The sequence below is a fragment of the Alligator mississippiensis genome, chromosome 1 (genome assembly GCF_030867095.1).
Source record: "Alligator mississippiensis isolate rAllMis1 chromosome 1, rAllMis1, whole genome shotgun sequence".
Classification (NCBI taxonomy): domain Eukaryota; kingdom Metazoa; phylum Chordata; order Crocodylia; family Alligatoridae; genus Alligator; species Alligator mississippiensis.
In genome coordinates, this window is record NC_081824.1 from 306,845,450 (window position 1) to 306,865,727 (window position 20,278).

The window sequence follows — 20,278 nt, forward strand, 5'->3', positions numbered from 1 at the left end:
TGGGGGTAGGCACAGGGAGGCAAGGGGCAGGGGTTCAAGAGGCAGGCATTTCATTTGCTTTGCCCCTCACTTTCTGCTGCTACATTTATAATTTTCCATGGATTAAATCTAATTATTGAGGTGGGAAGGTCACCTTATATTCAAAGTTGTCTTGGATTCAGGTAAATACAGTACTTTTTAAATTTGTTGCCATTGCAGTTGCTGAAAAGTAGAGAATATAGTAGTAAAAAAAGAGTAAACCATACCAAACTGTAAAAGGAGAAACTAACTTAAGAGATGAAAATTGCTCCTTAATAATCATGTGCATTTGATTTAAAATTTGTTAATTTTACAGGCAGTTTAAGAGAGACACTGGACCAATGGAATCTCCATCAAGACAGGATTATGCACTATTTTTGAGATTTGAGACTGTAGGAAGTACAGATGGCTTTCTGCAGTTGCTGAGTGGTGATGATAGGTCAATCAGAAAAAGTATGTTATCAGTAATATAGTGTATGTATATGTAAAATAATACTCTAGCCCTTAAGTTTTTTAATTATTCACATTTTCAGATTAGTACTTTTAAGGGGGATCTGTACTTGTTTTGTAGAGACCCATATATTAAGTTAAGGTATATTCTGAATGACTCAAGGTCAAGGAAAAAGCCACCTTTGACTTTCAGAATTCTATCTTTGTGATGAAGGGACGGGAATTAATATTGAATCATTTATGTTACAAATACCCATAAAGCCAGGAGCATGTAATTTTTAATTGTATATTTAAATTATATTAAAAAGGAGATTTTTTTAAAAACATTTGGTCTTACCAAGGTTAGTGTCTTTTCCATTGGAATGTCATTTCATCCTGATGTTAATAAATAAAAGCTCTTCTCCATTTTGTATTATTCTATATGAATAAGCATTTCCATTGCGTATTAAGTTTGTGTACACTTAAACATCTGAAATACAGTGCTAAGAAAGGATGAGACGTGAACATCATGATATTTTATACATTTACATATTCTTTGGTTGCAGTAGTTTAAGACTCCGATATGACTTGAATTGACAAGTTAATATTTTATATTTCTTTTCTTTTTTACTCTGTTGTGCAGGGAATCTTTCTCATTGTGTGGAATTAGCTTTGACTGGCTCAGGACTTCCTGTCATATTAACTTTCAGTCCAGGACCAGTTATTAATTTTATGGACTGTTTCATGGGTGAAAACACACAGATTCTGTGCACTCTCAAAAATGTATCAGAGTCGCTTCCAGTAACATACAGTTTCCGCAAAATTGCTCACTTTAGGATTTGCCCTCGGAAAGGAAAAATAAAAGAAAAATGTGACAAGGTATTGTAAAAATATATATTTTTTCCATAAATACTATATTTGAAAAACAAGGAGACCATTATACTCTACAATGGCTTATTCAGGAACTGTAATTTGTCCCAAAAGTAGTAAAATTTAGGAAAAAAAATGTGTATTTTCAATCTTGACTAGCTATTTTCAAGGGAGGTTTCCTATTTTCTTTAACATGAGATGAAAATTTATGCTTAGGCTTATACACAGAGCTTATATATTCGGCACTATCCCTTCCCAAAGAGTGCCAGGCATTATCAGTTTTCAAAAAGGGGGAAAAAAAGCCTCCCCTTGATTCTACAAAGTTGTAGGTACTTGGTATATTACTTATTTCTATAAAGTTAGTCCTACTTAAGCCTATATGGAATCAGGGCCTACCTGTAGCTTATTGTAGTAATCACAAATATTTTTGACTATTTTTCCTTTAGTGGAATACTAAGGCATATTAAAAGATACATGAGCAATTTTAACTTCTGTGTACATGTAACTTGAGGGCAATATAGATCGCGGGTCTACCCAGTTGTGGGGAAATCACGGGGCTGGCTGCCATTTTTGCAGGTTGATCACGGTGGGGCCTCCCACACTTCTGGCTGAGGGTCCTTGCTGGTGCTGCCTCTTGCTTCTGATTGATTGCAAGGGCTGTCTGTCATGCATCCCCACCCCTCACCACCGATTGATGGAGAGGGCTGGGGCTGCATGACAGGTAGCCCTCTCAGCCAGTCAGTGGCAAGGGGTGGGGGCAGCCACCATCTTGGGCTCTTCTTCATGCTGGCAGCCCCCGTTCTCCCTGCCTCCCTGGCGGGCTGCATGGCTGGGCCTCAGCATCATGAGGACTCCTAGGTCCTTCTGGGGAGCCAGCACTTTATTTTTAGTAAGTTATTTTTCGTAGATTTCGTGGGCATTGCTCCATTTCATGATTTCAGCAGGGCTTTGATTATAGAAAATGAACAACTACATTTTGCTACAGAATTGAGTTTGTACAATTCTTCAAGTATAGTAGTATCTAAGAGTAATATTTTGTATTTGCTAAATTACATGTAATAGTTATTCTAATTCAGAAGCGTATATGTAATAGTTGTAGTAATTGTGCATATAGGACCATAAAAATAAATAGGAATCAGGAATGCATATCTTTTTCAATAAAAAAATCTATAATACCTCTTTATTTGTAGTAAAATAGCAATGTTTATTTTTCCAGGATGTGATGTTTTCATTTTCTCCAACTCAAGTAGGAACCTTTAAAGTGAAGCAAGTTGTAGATATCATTGGCTTAGTAATACAGCAAGATAATTTACAGACTTTGAAGAAAACAACCTTTCATCAGATAAACTTAAACTTTACTGGTGTTTGCAAATCTAAACCAAAGAAAATTGTGTTCAAAATTAACTCTGGTAAGTTAACAACCACCCTCCTCCCCTATTGCCCCCACCTTCATAGTTTGCATTTATAAAGATCTTTTATAATAGTAAATTTCCTAAGAGGTCTTTGGAATTAATTTATTATTAGAGTTTAAGCCAATATTTTTTTTAAATCTCTGTAAAAGCTGTCTGATAAAGTAGATGGTTGCCTTTGAAAGCTCATGCCTCTGAGCCAGTTAAGTCTCAAAGGGCACCTGTAACCATGCCCGGTGCCCACTTCAGTGCATGCTAATTAATGTGCATTGGAGCAGATTTGATTAATTGAGCCTCAGCATTGTGCAGAGATGTTGGTTTTCAGGAAATTTTTCAATTGGAAAATTATCCAATGCCCTAAATAGAGTACAATCTGATATAGCATGTTTATTTGACTTACATTTAGTAAACAAAACTAAAAAAAGTACCCCAATGATCATATTATGTCCCAATAGCCACAAATATTTTAATTGAAATATTTGATTAGGAAAATAAAATTAAATACAGCACACTTAATGTGGTTAAATGTTATATTCAAACAAATTCAAAGCTTTATGTGGAAATAATTTATTTTTATTGGAATACTTGTAAAAATGTAATGACAATACACAATGGCATGTACTTCCCTTCCATTGTTTGTTTAAATTTAAGAAAAAAATGAAGGAACTGAAAACTGTTTAGCACACCCAAAGAACTGGGCGTGATATGTCGTGGTTGTCCACTCACCTACTTCAACAAAGTTTAACTCTCTTCCACTGAGGTCATTGCAGCACCTCCAATTTCACTGTCACTGTCTGTAGAATCACTTGCACTACTTATTAGTTATATTTCAGAATTAGATTGAGGCAAATATGATTCAGAAGTACTTGAATCACATTCTCTTTTGCTAAAGGATGGTTTTACCAATGAGTCTATGGGCAAGGGCAACTTATCACACTGCATCTTCTTCGCTAATTGTGCTTCTGACTGATTCTTCAGATGCAAGAGATTTTGAGAAATAGAAACAAGCTTAGCAGTGCATTCATTCGTTGGTCTATTCCTCTTTTTTGTCCTGATTGAGCTGAAAGCCTTCCAGTTCCATTTACAAGAAGCTGCTGTTGGTGGAATGCTTAGGATCCCTAGAGCAATCCTGGACAACAGCCAGGTGTTACAGTATACCTTCCACTATGTGAGAGGAGACATATTCTCTGCTGCCCGCCAAATGACGTCTTTGCTCCAAAGTTTTTCTTTTGTGCTGTACTCAGCAATGTCTGTCATCATGGCTATTTTGTTGATGTTGGGGACCTTCTTATCTACTTCCATAATTGTATCAAAAGCGGTAGATAATTCATGTTCTGATAAATGTTGTCCTCTCTTGATGATCCAAAAGGTGTTCTGCCAGATGAACTGGATGATAGCAAAACTCAGATCTCTTAGTAAACATTTGTTTTACTACTACTTCTTTTTCTTCTTTTTTTTGGATAGAGGTGAAGAAGGCAAAAGCTCAATTAGATTTTCATTTTGTTGTTTGAATATCTTTGGAATATTTGAAAGGCTTGGTGTATCTCCTTCAAGTTTCTTGATAGCCACTGAAACTGGTAGCAAATTGAATGCTCCTTGAATTCGAACCCAGAGCACGTTGTTGAGAATTTGCTTCCAAATGTTCACAGGAATAATCTGGGATACTGTTTTCTATTGAAGCACACTGCAAACAGTTCTTTGCAGCAAACTATGTAAGCACTTTGTAGGCGAGCCCCATCTCCTGGCAATAAAAGTGCATTTTCCTTCCCCTGCTTCTTTTTCTGTAATTTCTTCAAAGTCTGATTAGCAACATGATGATTGTTGGATACCTTCACAATCACTTTGCAGTTTACCAATATTGTCTTCATTGTATTCACACATACCATGTCCTTTGCCAGAAGATTCAACCCATGAGCAAGACAGCTAAATACTATTAAATGAGCATACTTTGCCTTTAATATTTGCCACGCACTTTCATGTTACTTGCATTATCAGTTTCAATGGCTTGTACCCTGGAAGGATTTGCAATTTCAGTCTCTTCACTCAGTAATTTGGCCATGTATTCAGCTGTATGTTTAGAAGATTTGGTGGGAATTGCTTTCAGGAATGTTGGTTTAGGTGTTGCTAACGTAATGTTCAATAAAGGATTTCCTTGTATATCAGTCCATCCATCTGACATCAGAGTCAGTGATTCTGCTTGACCAGTCCTTTGAATAACCATTGTTTGAACTCTGTCATACTCTCTATCTAAGAGAGAATGTGATAAGCGATAACATGATGATAACTTATATGATGGGTAAATTAGTTTGTAATGTTCCTTCCTGTATTGATTTTCAGTTATGGAAAGAGGTGTACCACTTGCAAATACAGCCTGAGCTAATGTCTCATCAGCTTTTTCTTGATCTTCTTTTGATATTTTGTCCACAAAGCTTGATAAAAAGCTTGACTGTCTTGAACAGCTACACATGGTGGATTGCATATCTGGTGACAGTGATCATGAAAGCAAGGATCCTACTTCTTCCCCCAGACCTGGCAGCTCAACATTTTCTTTTTCCATTTTTTGCAAATCTGCTATTTCACTTGAGCTACTAAGTTCCTGCAACAAAAGCAGGGAAAATTTTTATTTTAGCCTATTCCATCAGAAGGAGAAGCGGCAGGGAGCTTGCTTCTCCTCTCCCTGCCAGAAAGAACACGCTGCTGCTCAACTTGCTGCTCAGGTGTCTTGGGACTGGAGAGCCAAAGGGAAGTATTGTCTGACTTCTGCCTTTGGCTAGAGGACTAAGCTCACTCTGCTGGGTTGAAATAGTTAACTATTTATCTATTATGTAATTAAAAAAAAATTATTGTTAAGCCTAAGCCACTTTGGGTGCTTAGTGCGAGCAGAAAAGCAGGATACAAATATTTTAAATAAATAAATATAGTCCAGACTTGCATTAACAGCTTTTTAAATTGGAATGTTTTAAAACAATATAGATGCTAGTCTATTATCTGTGTTGTTTAACATATTAATTTGTTTACTTACATAGGATTCCTGAAGTAGACTTTTCTCAGATGATGTTGTTCCACCACTTCGTTGTATTAGCTTTCTGTGTATGGCTTGTGCTCTTCCAGGACAGTTTCTACATGTTATTAAATGTTTCTTCATTCTTGTTGCATTGTTAGCATACTCCTGCCTGCAATATTTCCATCTGCCAACTTTCTTCCTTCCTTTAGTGGCTTGAACTTCAATATAATGATGCCACACTGATTTTTTTTCTGATTAGGCATTATTATGACTACTTCAAATCCAAGCACTAAGAAAACGCTAGCAGATCTTATGAAAACACTGCCAACTTCCCCAACTCAAGAAAAGAAATGTGTGTTTGCTGAGCTGAAAGTGAAACAAATTAATCACAGTTTTAGTTTTGGTTTTGCTTTCACTTGCGTTCTGAGATGAAATAAGAATTTTAGCTTTGGTTTTGATTTGACCTGCACAGCCAATTAGGTGAATTCATAACTTGATTTTTGGTTTGGATTATTATGTGAATATATTTACCTCCTGTTTACAAATCAATAAAACATATATGTACTCTCTCACACACTTTCTAGGGATACTCACCTGAAAAATGTTAATTACAACTTTGAAACTGTCAAGCTTGCATAATATTGTATTGGCATCCAATCATTGTTACTAATGAATTTTATGGAACAATGTATTTTTAGAAATGGAAAATTTCTCATGGAAAAATAATGTACTGGAAAATTTTCCAGAAAATTGCCCTCCCATGCTAGGGCATGTGTAAAGATGCCCAAAGGTGCCACCTTCTGCTTATCTTGATTATGTTGATGACGTCTTTTTCACTGTAATGCACCTCTCCCTGTGGTGTTTGGTTTGAGAAACATGAAATACCTTTATGACAGAAATATGTGGAAATGGGCATTTACTAACTGGGTGCTGTTGCGTTGAAAAGTGTATTTAAAAAAAAAATTGTTGATGGTAGGTATATTATCCAGTTCCAGTTTTCCAAAATATTATCAGTTGACGATCAATACTAATACATCTCTTAACTGTTTAGTTCAGTGGCCAAACACCTTTCATCTGTCCCAATGCCTCTCTGCCTTTCCATTTTGATAACTATTCATTTTTCTAAAGGCTATCTTTTCCCACTTTACTGAGCGCTTCACACTGCTTCTGGGGTGTAGCATGGCATGCACTGGTGATGGGATATCTGTTTGAAGCATATTTATTACTAATGCAAGGTAGGGTTACCATATGTCTGAGTTTTCCCAGGCATGTGCTCTTTTTGGATCCTCAGATCTTTCTCTGGGCGGGTTTTTTTAAAATCTGATCAAATATCCAGGGTTTTGGCAGCTCAAGTAGTTGGATTGACTGAAATAAGGCTACTCAGGTGCATAAACATAAGTACATGCTGAAGTGGTCAGACAGGAAAATTTGTGGCATAACTGGCAATTGAATCTAACCCTTCTGCATCCTGTGTCAACACCATTGTCACAACATCTTTGCCTTTCCTGACTGAAGTTAATGTAAATATATGTCAAGAAAAACAGTAGAGAAATGTATCAGAGCTTTAATTTTCTGATATGATTTTATTGTATTACTTTTTACAAGTTAATAAATATATTTTTATGAAACAAAATATTATTTTTGAACATCCCATTTTAAAATGCTTAACCGAATTTCATGAAACATGTTTTATTTCAATCCTAAGGTATAACACCAATGATTTCTAATGCAACTGGATATTTCATAGCTGATGAAATGGGACAGTACAGTGATCCTGCACCAGTGGCAATGCTTAAGTCAGCTCAAACGCAAATTCATACGCACACAATAAATAGGAACTGTAAGAGTGATGCACTTATAGCCTTTCCTAATGACCGCTCAGCCAGCATTAGGCCTAGTGAACGACATAAAAAATACAGGTAATGTAGTACGCAATATAATGTTTGGGTATAATTCTTGTATAATAAAGGGCTTAGTCTGTCTATCTGTCTATCTGTAATGCTCTTGGAGTAATTTGATTGGTTATTGAAACAATTAATCGGAGTGCGGAGTGCTGCCATGATGGAGGTGACAGAGCATAGGGGCAAGGCCAGCACCACTGGCCTTGCGTCTCCCTGGCCCTGCTCCTAAGAGGCAGTGGAGCACTGCCGTGACGTTGGGTGCAGAGGGGACTGAGTGGGGGGGCAAGGCCAGTGCTGATGGCCTTCCCCCCTCTCTCCCTTCCCCACTCCATCCCTGACATCATGGTGGCTCTCCGCTGCCTTCAAGGAGCAGGGCTAGTGGGCAGGGCAAGGACAGCGGCGGTGGCACGGGGTGCTGGAGGAGGGGGATGGAGGGGATGGCAGGGTAAGCTTCCCACTGCTCCTGGAAGGTGGCAGTAGTGTGGGTGGTAGGTGGCTGTGCTCCCCCTCCCCGCTATTCATTCTTGAGAGGCAATTCACTAGAATTTAAGATAAAACTAGGATATCATGATAACTATATTAATTACATATTTTATTAATAGATCAATACCAATCAACTATATTTTATAATAGTGTGTATTTTTGTTTTCAGAATATAGTGTTTTTATAAGTAGCTGTCTGTTTAGACAGAACACTTTTTAATAAGTTTCTTTTGAGTTGCTTTAAATGTGAAACTGATCATATAACCCTTTTTTATATTTAGTTTTTATGGTTTTTTTTACAAAGTGAAATACTAATATTCACCTATGACACAAATATTTTATTGCAAACCTATTTTATGCAGCAAAACCAGTGATCTTTTCAAAGGCTAGTAAAGCCTTAAATCATTTATTTATACACATAATGAAACTACTTTTCTTTTTAAATCTTTAGGACTATTTTTACAAAGACTGAGAGATACCATTATGTTGATCCAGATTTTGCATATACTGACTATGAAGAACTAGAAAAGCAAGCACATAAAGAATACTATACAGATTTTATTCAAAGTTTGAGACAGCATCGCTTACAGAAAGAAGTTTACAGGTATGAAATTGTTTCTTACAAAAAATATAAGGCCTCCACAACAATCTAAGGCCCCAGTATATGTTTGGTACAAATTGGCTTCTGTAGGAATATTCACATACTAAAATTTACACATATGCCTAAGTATTTGCATCGCTGGAGACTTATTTATTAGTGTGTTCCAAACATTTTTGTAGTAAATTTTTATACGTTAAGAGATGCTTTGCTAGACAAAGCTCACGGATAAAGGTGTAAGAACATTCAGTGTCTGGACTCTGAAGCTAGACAAATGCAAACTAGAAATAAGGTACACATTTTGACATAGCTGTAATTAATCGTTGAAAAACTTGTCTTGGGATGTGGCAGATTCCTACTCTGTTGAGAGGTAGGCTGCATATATTTCCAACAGGTATGTTTGAGCTCAGTCAGAATATAGGACTTGACATAGAAAATCTATTGTCTGTGTTATACACGATGTCATATGAGGTGATTGTAATGCTACTATGAGGCTTTATGGATCTATGATTATGAAATTACAGGAGGGGTTATACTTGGTCCCTAAATTTTAGTTTGGTAAAGCAAAACGCTGGGAGACTAGAGCTGACACTCTTGATATAGTTAATGTTTTATTAAAAAAAAAGCTAGGAAAATTTAAACAAGAATAACATAAGCCTACTTAGCTCTTGTTTTCTGTGATGGGGAAGTTTAAAAAAAATTCAGGTCACTTTTAGGCACTAATATATTGCTGAAGTAAATTAACCAGGCTCTTATGTGTATGTGTGTGTCTCTGTGTCTTAAAGTCCTCACAATAAAATTCTCTCTATACTTCCTGACTTGTTCTTGACACTTGTGATATGTTAACCATTTGGGGATAAAGTATTGTATATGGATATTGCAAACTTTTTAGTGTACTTTTTGAGTAGCAGTTACATCCATGAGTTAAAATGAACTTTTATTTTTAAAAACATCTCGTATTTGATTTCCAGCATTAACATTGATTATATTTTGTTTTATCATATTTTAGTTTACTTAATTTTATTAACTGTAATATATCTTTAGTAGTAGCAATGGTAATAATAGCAGTGGCAGCTGCACAAGTAGTCATTCTTATTATTAAAGTACTATGACCATTCCTAAATTATAAGAACCTCTCATCATTTGCTTCAGTTTGGGCTGAAAATGTGGTCTGTAAATTTCTACGTCAGATTTTTGTCTTATTTCCTTCCCCCTGTTCCCAGTTAAGTGTCAGCTAAAATGGTTCAGAGTGGTTCAATAGCTTCCAAAAAAGAGGACATGGAATAATTCATAGTTGTGCCTGTGCTAAAAATGTCTTATAATCTTTTGTTGAGAAGCTGTAGTAACTCTATTCTTTGGAGCAAAGGCTTAAAATTTGGCAGATGTATGCGCTGGAATGCCTTTAACCCTCCTTCAACAACCAAATTCATCCACATATGGATGAAGTGTAGGTCTTCAAAATTTTTCAGTTTGTACTTGCTCAGGTGAGTTAATTAGAGTTTGTAGTAGAGTGTTATATTTGTGCTGCATAATGCAGTAATTTTTAGCAGAGTCAAAGCCAGACATTTTAGTGCTAGTATGTAACTTTACTACCATTTGGTTTGGTGTGCCCAGTGTGATAAGGGGGCTCTCCAGGGATGACCATGAAGGCCCTAGAGTCCCTGCAGCCCTCCCTTTGTGGGCAGTCACCCTTTTAGTCACCTGTTATGCCTTGATGTCAGTTACTTTTATGAGAGAGGCTGCCCCAAGGCTTCCAAATTGCTCTCTCAAATGACCACTAGGTGCCTGTGGTTACTGCGGTATGGGCTAATGGCTCCATTCCTCCCCTGCACCATGCCCCATGCTTCACAGATGGTATCCTCACTGATGCTTGATTCCTCTTCTCCTTCTCTAGGGTTCCTGGCCTTCTCTAGGCCCACACTGTCAGCCTCTCAATAGGCTCCTGGACCCTCTCTGGGCTCACACTCTTAGCCCCTTAATTTGGGCTCTGGACTCCTCCCTGGGTCCCTATAAAATTTCTCCTCCCCTTAGTTCCTGCCCAAACCTCCAGACTTCTTTAAGTGTTACCCTGCATGTTGACCTTCTGGAGCTGCAGCCATCCTGCTGAGGTGGTATTTTCTAAGCAGGCTCCAAGGTGTTACTGCTGGCTTCTCTCAGGACCTTGGTTAATATCTGCTCTAAGCCCTGTCCTCCTTCTGAGTCAGGTGGCTTCCTCTTTCAGGCTTCGCCTTACCTGCTGGCTCCCTGAGTCAGCTGACTCTCCATTAGCCCTGGCCCACACCTGCCAGCAGCTATGCAGGCTGCCTGACCTTGTAAAGTGGCAGGCACCCCAAGTGCACTGCAACATCCAGTGCCAGTGCACTGCTGACACTGCTTTTGTTATGGTACTGCAGTTCAGAGATACTCAAATTAACTCTAAATGACTGCTAGAAACTAGAAGCAATATAGCCATGTTTTCAGTATTAGAGCTATAGGGCATATGTAGATGAAACAGGGACCCTAAATTGAAGCAGTGGGTTTTTAAAAACACCGTTTCAATGTAGGGCCCTTTAAACCCCCATGTCATGCACACACCCAAACTTACCTGCCTCTCCAGTGGCAGGGAGGGGAGGGTGAGCTGCCAGTGGGTGGAGCAGTTCCTGAGCTGGGGGTGGTGGGGGCTGGTGCTTCCCTCTGTGGCAGTGGCAGCCGCCCACAGTGGCACCCACCCACAGGCACCGTGGAGGGAAGCACTGGGTCCCCGCACAGCTCAGGCAGGCAGGCAGGCTCCAGGGGGGGAAAAAAAGAAAAAGATCAGGCTTGCTATTTTTTTTTTTTCCTTGGGGGAGCCTGCCTTTCTGGGCCAGCTGCAAGCTGCTTGCATGGGCTTCCTGCAGAGCCCTTGTGGTGCATGGAGCCCGGTGCTTCGCTTGGAGGAGTTTTAGTTTGCTGTACCCCAAGTTATTTAAGGTGCATTATACCTCTGAATTTGCTACAGCAGCTGGAATTACTGTGCAATATGCCTCCGACATGTGCAAACACCAACACCATTAAAGTGGTGCAAAAGCATTTAACCTGCTTTAAAGTGTTGTGCACACATGCCCCTCATTTTGTCTACACACGGCTATAGTCTCAACAAAGTGATTTAAGTTGGGTAGATTGGTTTGCTAATGTACCTATGCTGCTTCAGGTACCAGAGCTAGCTGGTTTGGAGCTAGCTTAGGTATCAGTAGTTGGTGCTGCACTGTACCATGTAGAAGAGTCCAAATTCTTTACAGATTCCATCTGCATTGGGTATGTTCCAGGCCAAGGCAGCATGAACTGAACAGGAGCCTACGGGGAAAGGTGTATAGGAATGGAGGGCAGGGAGTAGTGTTAGATAAATACAAAGGAAGAGAAGGACTTGAATCAAGGGATGCTTGAATGGGTGGTAGTAGTAGTAGTAGAGGGGAGAGGAGCCAAAGGAAAGGAGGAATGAATAGGTTGTGACTAAGGGTTGTAGATAAGAGGAGTGATGGCTGGATCTAGGCTGTAGGATTGGATAGGAGTGGAATTGGGGAAGCAGGGCCTGAGAGATGCCTAGGAACTCAGTGAGAAGCAGTAGCAACTAGAATGGAATTGGGTGGTGTCACAACCCAAGGGTGTGATTTTGTGTGCGCGCGCTTCGGCACTGCTAAATTATTTCCCGCCACGAGGAGCTTTCTTTGCAGGGTGCATTTCTCAGTTGCAAAGAGAAAACCCCGGTGCAAAGGAGTTCCCGCCATCCGCATGCAAATTTGTTCCCCACTATTGGCCAGTTCTAAATTATTCCCACGTGGCGGCTAGTGATTGGCTTGCTAGCCGTATAAGAGGCTTGAGTGGTTTCCGCCCAAGTTGGAGGACTCCACAACCATCTCGTGGAGGAGGAGGACTTCACGTCTCGTGAAGAACTCTAAGCGCTGCGGACGCCTTTCGCTGAAGGGAGAAGAGGGAGCTTCCGAAGACGGAGCCCCTAAAGAGAGGGAAGTGTATCTTCACCCCGCAGCATTCGGGTGTATAATGAGTGATGAGCGGGTCCTGTTCAGGCCCCTCGACACTGTGTCCCTCGCCAGAGTCAACCCGGCGGGCGCAGTAAACCCGACCCTCACCCGGGAGAGTGCCCGTTGCCTAAGATGTGCTCGGGAGAGTGAAGAACCGGTGCCAATCGACCGGTTCGCCCCCTTTATGCTAGCGTCTAGATTAAGGGGTCGCGAGCTTCCATCTGAGCTCTGCGAAGATCTGGAGACGGAGGAACACACTGCGGATGAGAGGGTGGCCCCACAATATGAGAAGGGGGGAGTGCTAACTTCAACTTTTCGTACTGTAACCAGTGTAATGCAAAAGAATTTAAGTTTGAAAGCCCAGCTGCGTATGGCCGTTCAAGCGGTCAAAGAAGCGGCTGCGAAAGAAAATCCTGAGACGCCACGCCAAGATGGCGCCGAGCAAGAGGGAGACTGCGTGGAAGAACCGGAAGAGAAGGGCGGAGCTTCGGAGAAACCCGTGAGAGTTCGGCCGGCGACCCTGCCCACCGACGCAGCGTCGCTTCCAGTGACCACGCCTTCTTGCTGACGGAAGGGAGAATCGAGCGGAGGAGTGCATCCGCCCCTCCTGCCTGAAGCAATAACAACAATTACTCCCATAGCAGCAATAACTCCCGAAGTAACAGATCAGCCTGTAGCAACAACCAACCGAGTTGCTACTGCCTACTATGCTCGCACCAGAACTGAACTACCGGAGTTGTGCAGAGAATCAGGAATCCAACCTGAAGAAACTCTAGCTGTATGGTTGGGACGTTTGGTCGTGGAACTTGGATCCGACCTGCTGAACCAGGAAGAAGCAAGCTTCTTGGTCAGACAAGCTTCGTGGAGTAGAGGACATGTCACTGACATCGACATAGTAGCGGTTAATGTTCACTAGCCTATTCCACTGCCAGCGCTTGTTGCAGGACTGATCGGTCAGAAAGCCCACGCGTGGCATGACGGATGGCCAGAACATACCGGTGCAGAACAACTTATGCTAGTGATCATCGGAGTTTCGTGCTGTGCCTGGAACCCCAGAGCATGTGCGCTTTGACTGACATCACTCCAGCGAATAAGACCATGGCCTCACCGTCGTCTACGAGATCCTGGAACCGTTCCAGTAACCATTCACAGCGTAGATAGTTGTCTTGAGGTTTATGGGCGAAAGAACATTGCTGTCCTCCGGGTTCTGCTTAACCCAATGGTGAACCAACCCGTGAGTAACCTCCTTCGTCAGTTGTCACGACTGCGTATCCTGATAGAGCCAAGATTATCCAGTGATCGGGAACGTCGACACCCGACTGAGGCTCAAGGCGCAAGACACTGCGAATCCGATCTTCCATCATTGCCACAGAGAACACCAGAGGAGCGATACATGTTTGCATTTCTCCTACAGCGTTCTGAACTCAATAAGCGGCAACTTCGGATTTTAGGGGATGCAGGCCAATGGCAACTGGCCTATGAGTTAGGTTTCCGTTATCTAGAAGAACTGGACGATGGCTCCTCGATGATTTCATCTAGTTGAGTGTGCAAGAGAGGGTACTTCGAGGTAGCAAACACCTGTATTATGTTTTAAAAATGATAGTGTAGTTCCATGGAAATTTTGTAAATATTTTGTTATACGTTAACTTATTTTTTGAGAGTTTTGTTTAAAGATCCGGAATTCAGAGTGCGTGGCGGAGAGAAGCCCCAAGAAGGATAAGTTCATCGAAAGAAGTGAGGGCTTGACGCGTGACTTCGCCATGACGCCCACTGAAGCCCTGATCGTGCAGTTCTTTGTTATGAATCTGATTATGTGTATATGTATTTGTGCTGGTTATTATTTAATTCGATCCCTGGAGGACGAACTTCTTATGTTAGCTAATTTTGTGTTTATCCGTTTAGTTAGACGACCCGTGGTAAGAGCTCTCGATAACCCGAGTAACGAGTGTATGGCATAATTCAGCTGTGCCTTCAGCAAGGGGGAATGTCACAACCCAAGGGTGTGATTTTGTGTGCGCACGCTTCGGCACTGCTAAATTATTTCCCGCCTTGAGGAGCTTTCTTTGCAGGGTGCATTTCTCAGTTGCAAAGAGAAAACCCCGGTGCAAAGGAGTTCCCGCCACCCGCATGCAAATTTGTTCCCCACTATTGGCCAGTTCTAAATTATTCCCACGTGGCGGCTAGTGATTGGCTTGCTAGCCGTATAAGAGGCTTGAGTGGTTTCCGCCCAAGTTGGAGGACTCCACAACCATCTTGTGGAGGAGGAGGACTTCACGTCTCGTGAAGAACTATAAGTGCTGCGGAGCCTAACAGACCCAGTGTGTGCCTTAAGAAGGCTATAGGGGTCTGATCAACCTCTGGCCTCTCCCCGTTGCCGAGCGCGATCCCTCGACGAACCCCTTCCCTGGGCGCTTGTTCCACGGAACCTAGCAAGCTTCGTGAGTGTGTTTATCCAGAGCTCTGTCCGAGTTATTTTAAGAGGCTCAAGTTTTCTACGGGTCTTGTTCGAGTTTGTGTTGTGGAGCCTAGCAAACTCCACGTGTCTGTCTGTAACTGCAACGCAAGCAAGTTTTTCCTGCTTGCACCGCAACCATCTGCGGTGTAAGTAAAATAATCTTTAATCAACCGCTACGCGTCCGTGCCTAATTCTAGCCCGCCGGCCTGCATTCCCCGACCCACATGCCAGGGCTGCTGACCACAGCCCGCCGCGCGCCCCCGAGGGCCTCAGACCGCTCCCGGCCCACACAGGTGGAAGCAGAGAGGGGAAGAATGTCCTATCTTAATTATCATATTATTCTGATTATAGGTTGACCAATGTGTATGTTATCCCACGTTTTCAATTTGAATTCTAAGAAAAACAGCTTCCTCCATCAACAGTGAAATGAATATACTAATACATTCAGTGTTTCTGCAGGGGTATAGTGTGATGATAACCCAATTGTTTGGACCCAGCTCTTGGTCAAACCTGCATATAAGTCAAGATTAATTTTTATGGTTCATTTTGAGAGAAAAAGGTCAATTTGTAATTGGAACAACATAGTAATTGTTATTATACACAACTTGGAACATTTGCTAAATTTTCAGAAAGTTGGACTTTAACTTTTTTGGCTTTCTGTATTTTTTTATAGACAGTACAACATTCTTAACAATCCTATAAACATAGGACTAAAACCTGGAGCAGGGCTCAAGTCACCAAAGATCTCAATGACAGATTTACTGAAGGAGAAATTGAAGCCAGAAACTTCTCCCTTAAATGAGGACAGCCTGCTAACTAGTCGAAAGCTGTCAGCAATTGAATCTAAATCCTCACCCACAGAAGTAAGTTAAATATTTAAACATGCCTAACATACATTGAAACATGAGAATAACAACTTCGATCTTACTTTGAGAGCACATTGTTTGTGATTCTGCACAGGTATGTGATGGGCTTAATGCAGTGCCAGCTTCTCCACAAGAGAAGGAAGATTGTAATTTAACTTTGACACCAAAGCAACTTCACCAGATACTTGTCGGTAAGATTTCCACTTATTACAAAAATGTATTTGACTAAGATAAAAGAATTTATTTCCACAATGTAATCTGTGCAACATAATATTTGCCTTAAATAATATGAGGATAATTAAAAAAAAATAGTTTTACTAGCCATATTAATGCTTAGTCATCAGTCCTGTACCTGAGCAGACAGTACTAAGATGAGGTAAACTTAGATTTGGGAGTTCTGGAAGATATCTACCTTTATAAACTAATCAAACTAAGATATGCCACTGGAAAAATGAGTAAAATCATGGGACAGATGCTGTTCGCTCTCTAAAGAGAATACATGGAATGATATTAATACTGGTAGGAGCACCCTTTTTATTGGTGCCTTCAAAGAGAAAGTTCTTGGAATTAGAAAGGAATAGTATCTGAATGGAGATGTTTGATATCTTCAGAATTGTTCTAGGACCAAATTTCAGTAGGAAAGTTGTATATGTGAAGGACAAACCCCTACTTAGAAGCTAAATGGAATACTAATGGAATACAATAGTAAGAGTTGGTACTAGAAGTATTTATCTTTTTTTTGTGCAGGCTATAGTATTAATTCCCCTAAAAATTACAGTTAATTAGTAACATGACCTCAGTGGTTACTGATCTGTATTTTAAGATAAAACATTGTTTGCAGCTAGAATAATTCAAACACGGTGCTTATGTATATTGTGTGTAGAAAGAAAGTTTGCTTAGCTCTGTTCAGCCCTTCCTGTGACTGCTTGACTTTCACACACCCCATCTACAACCCATCTACACCCATCTACAACCCCTTGGCTTTTACTGTTCTACATCTCCTGTACAAATTGTATTGCTAAGAATAAAGAAAACAATTTCGACAGTTCTTCCATTCATGAAAAAGAATGGGACTCTGTACTTCCTAAAGACCCCACATTACACGATGTGGGAAAATTGCAATATGCTGGGTAGTATCTAGGCATGTGGAGAATTGCATATTGCACGCACGTTTGCTGTTGATTTGGAACATAGGGATTAGGTTTTGTCAGACACACTTGGTAGTTTTTTTGTGAGATTGCAAGTTTGTTTGGTATAGAGAACTATTATCATAACATACATGGACTTCCATAAGACACTTGATGTAGTAGCATACGACTGGTAAAGTTCACAGGGAATGCAGATTTGATAGAAATGTAAATAATAAGCACACATAAGTTAACAGAATGATCTGGACCTCTTGAGGTCCCTGACACATGTTATGTTAACTATGCAATTAACTGGTTAATTGTGCAATATATTTAGACTGACTACATGTTCAATGTAATTATTCCCCAATAAAAATGTCTATCTAGATATAAAAATGGCCAGCCAGCTACAAAGATGCTGCTGGAAAAATGTAGAACACTTTTTTTTTTTTTTTTTTAGCTGGATTCTATCAAGCTTTAGTTTGAATGTATAGCACATCAGGTGATAGGTGTTTGTTGGGTCCAATGGCATTCCGGATTGCACTTCTCCCTCCCCCACCTCACTGGCCACCTATCTGGAAAGGCTGTGAACAGAGCCCTTAGTTGTCAAGTACACTTTTCTCAGAAAAGCAGAAGAAAGCCCTCCTGAGGCATGGAGCAAAGTGCTATGGGTTCCCTCTCTCAACTCTGGGCAGAGGTGGGGGGAGGAATACTCCCAGAACACAGAGCCAGGCATGCAGTGAAACACCTGCCTTGCCAAGAGCACGGTTAGGGGTTCCCTCTGTTGCTGAGAGAAACGCAGGGTGTGTGGGGTAAGAATAGATCCCCAAGTGAAGCCAAGCATCCGGGGCACCCCATGGAGCCAGGCACTGCTCCATGCACAGCTGTATCTGTGGATTCCCTCCCTCTCCCTGCACTGAGCAAAGTGGAAGGTGTGTATATGTATATATGTAGGGAGAGGGTGAATTACTCTCCTGGCAGGGAGCCAGATGTGGGGAAACCCCTGTCCCACACAGAACAGGGACTGTGGATTCTCTCCCTTTCCTCACACTGAGCAAAGTGGAAGGAATTCTCCTCTCACCCTACACTTCGTTCAGTTGGGGGGGAGGTGTCGCCCCTAGGATTCCTTTTACCAGAGACCCCCAAGGATTGACATGGCCCCTCTTCTGATTTGGTATCAAGTGATCTTTAAATAGTAAACCCCTAGGCTTATTACAAGTATTCTTCCTTGCAATACAACCTGGTAAGCAGTTCCTGCAGGCATTATAGCAGTGACCTTCGGTGGTACCGGCCTCAGATCCTCTGCTGGGTGTGCTGGATGTTAGTTTCTGGATTCCTCATTCTTCAAACAAGAAGTCCAAGGTTGTTCCTGTTTCCTCAGGGTGGCAGCACAGAACACACATGTGTTCCTTTGTTTGTCCCTCACTTCTGTAACTTCTCTCATCCCAAACTGTCCAATCCTCTGGCTCTATGGCAAGCATTCCTTATATGGTGCACCAATCCCCTGGCACTGTACCAGCCACATTCCTTATAGGGAAACTGCTGTCCTTTGCTTGCCTAGTGCCCAATCACAGCACTCACATTTCCCTGTGCCACAGAAGGTGCTCTGTTCAATTTTGTTGCTTAGTTCTGGTAAGGCCTGGACTAAAAGTCTTAGTATAACTCAGTTTGCCTGCTATAGGAGGTAGGTAATCATCCTGCACTTTGCATAGCAGGGAGAGGGAGGGAAATCCTGGGGGTGCTCCTCTAAGCAAGGAAATCCCAACTTTTCCTGCTTACAGAGAGATGCTCTGGAAATCCTGCATCATTGCAAGTAGGAAACTGTCTTTCCCTGCTTACAGTGATGCACCCCAAGATTCCCTGGTGTGTGTCTGTGCAAGAGGGGAAAGCCAGGCAGGAACTTCTGGGGATTGAAGGGCCTCATCCTGCATCAGAATTGCTGGGGTATTTGATATATTCCTTTCAGACTAGAGAGTAAAAAGTGCACATTGCTCCTGAGAGTAGTTCATAAACATGATCATATCATTATGTTCAACAGCACTGCCTTAGGCTGCATTATTATTTTTATTAAACAGTTATGCTTGAAAGCTGTGGCACAGTAAGGGACTTTAAACTAGTGGCGGCCAATGTTTTTGTCAAAAGTGACACAAGTTAAGCCCCCACTTTGATCTCTACCATGAAGAGGCATGCCTGATAGTTTGTGCCCTGGGGCACCTAATGGAGTGAGTGGGGGTCCAGTCTCTGGTTGCAAGGAGCAGCTGGTCAGATGCTGCTCAGAGAGGTGTCACTACCAAGACCTGCATTAACTCTTCCCTCTCCCTGCAACCACTTCAGTTTTATAGGGTAAGCAAGGATCCAAAACCCTTAATTTGGTAGCAGCTGCATCACAAATGACATATTAATCTGGCTTTTGGAAGTGACACCTCTTGTTGCAGAAGCATTCTGTTGCCTCTCTATGCTATGTGCCCAGAGGCTTGTGTAATTCAGTTTACCTTACTAGCCTGTGCACAGAGAATAAAGAATTAAGTACCAGGTCTGGCTATGTGCAGGATAAGACAAGATGGACTTTTAACCTCAACGGTCTTGAATAGCTCTGTTGACATATCAACAAAGGTGAGATGGGGGAGACAAACACGATAGTGGGAAAGTAGGCTGGGAAATGAGTCCGTCAGCTCCTGGCCAGAAGAATCTGGAACTGAGAAAAGTAGAGGAGCGTTGGGAAGCTGGAGAGACTGGAAAAGGAAGGGCTGAGTATCTTTGTGGATGCTCAGGGCAGTGTGGGCTGGATTGAGGATGGAGGGACTGCTTAACCCCTTTGGATGAGGAAAAGCAGAGAATCTGTGTCTGGCTGGCCTTTGTCCCAATAAATGCCTTTACTGCCATGCTGCTTGGCATTGTGGGTTACATTGGTTTGCTCCAGCTGGAGATGAAGTCCCTTTCTCAGGTGTGAAACTAGATGCAGCTCCTTGAGTCAGGGCCATTGAGAATCAGGGAAGATTAGGAATGTGCCCCCTGGATTTGTGAGTGGGGTGGAGTGGAGGTGGGCTGCTACTGCAGGCTGGGGCTCTGTGCCTTGCTGCTGTTGCTGTGGGAGGTGTACACTGGCTGTGCTGTGTTCTCT

At 41.6% G+C, this 20,278-nt stretch overlaps 1 protein-coding gene across 1 annotated transcript in view; it reads left to right on the forward strand.

The window, feature by feature from the left end:
• The window catches only part of CFAP47 (cilia and flagella associated protein 47), a 773,444-nt gene that overhangs the window by 44,750 nt on the left and 708,416 nt on the right, over positions 1–20,278 (forward strand). Inside the window, exons 7-13 of the mRNA XM_059724382.1 lie at positions 335–471; positions 1,091–1,326; positions 2,534–2,726; positions 7,436–7,649; positions 8,565–8,717; positions 15,838–16,027; positions 16,125–16,221. Coding sequence (XP_059580365.1) covers positions 335–471; positions 1,091–1,326; positions 2,534–2,726; positions 7,436–7,649; positions 8,565–8,717; positions 15,838–16,027; positions 16,125–16,221 — 1,220 coding nt within the window. The remainder of the gene's footprint in view (positions 1–334; positions 472–1,090; positions 1,327–2,533; positions 2,727–7,435; positions 7,650–8,564; positions 8,718–15,837; positions 16,028–16,124; positions 16,222–20,278) is intronic.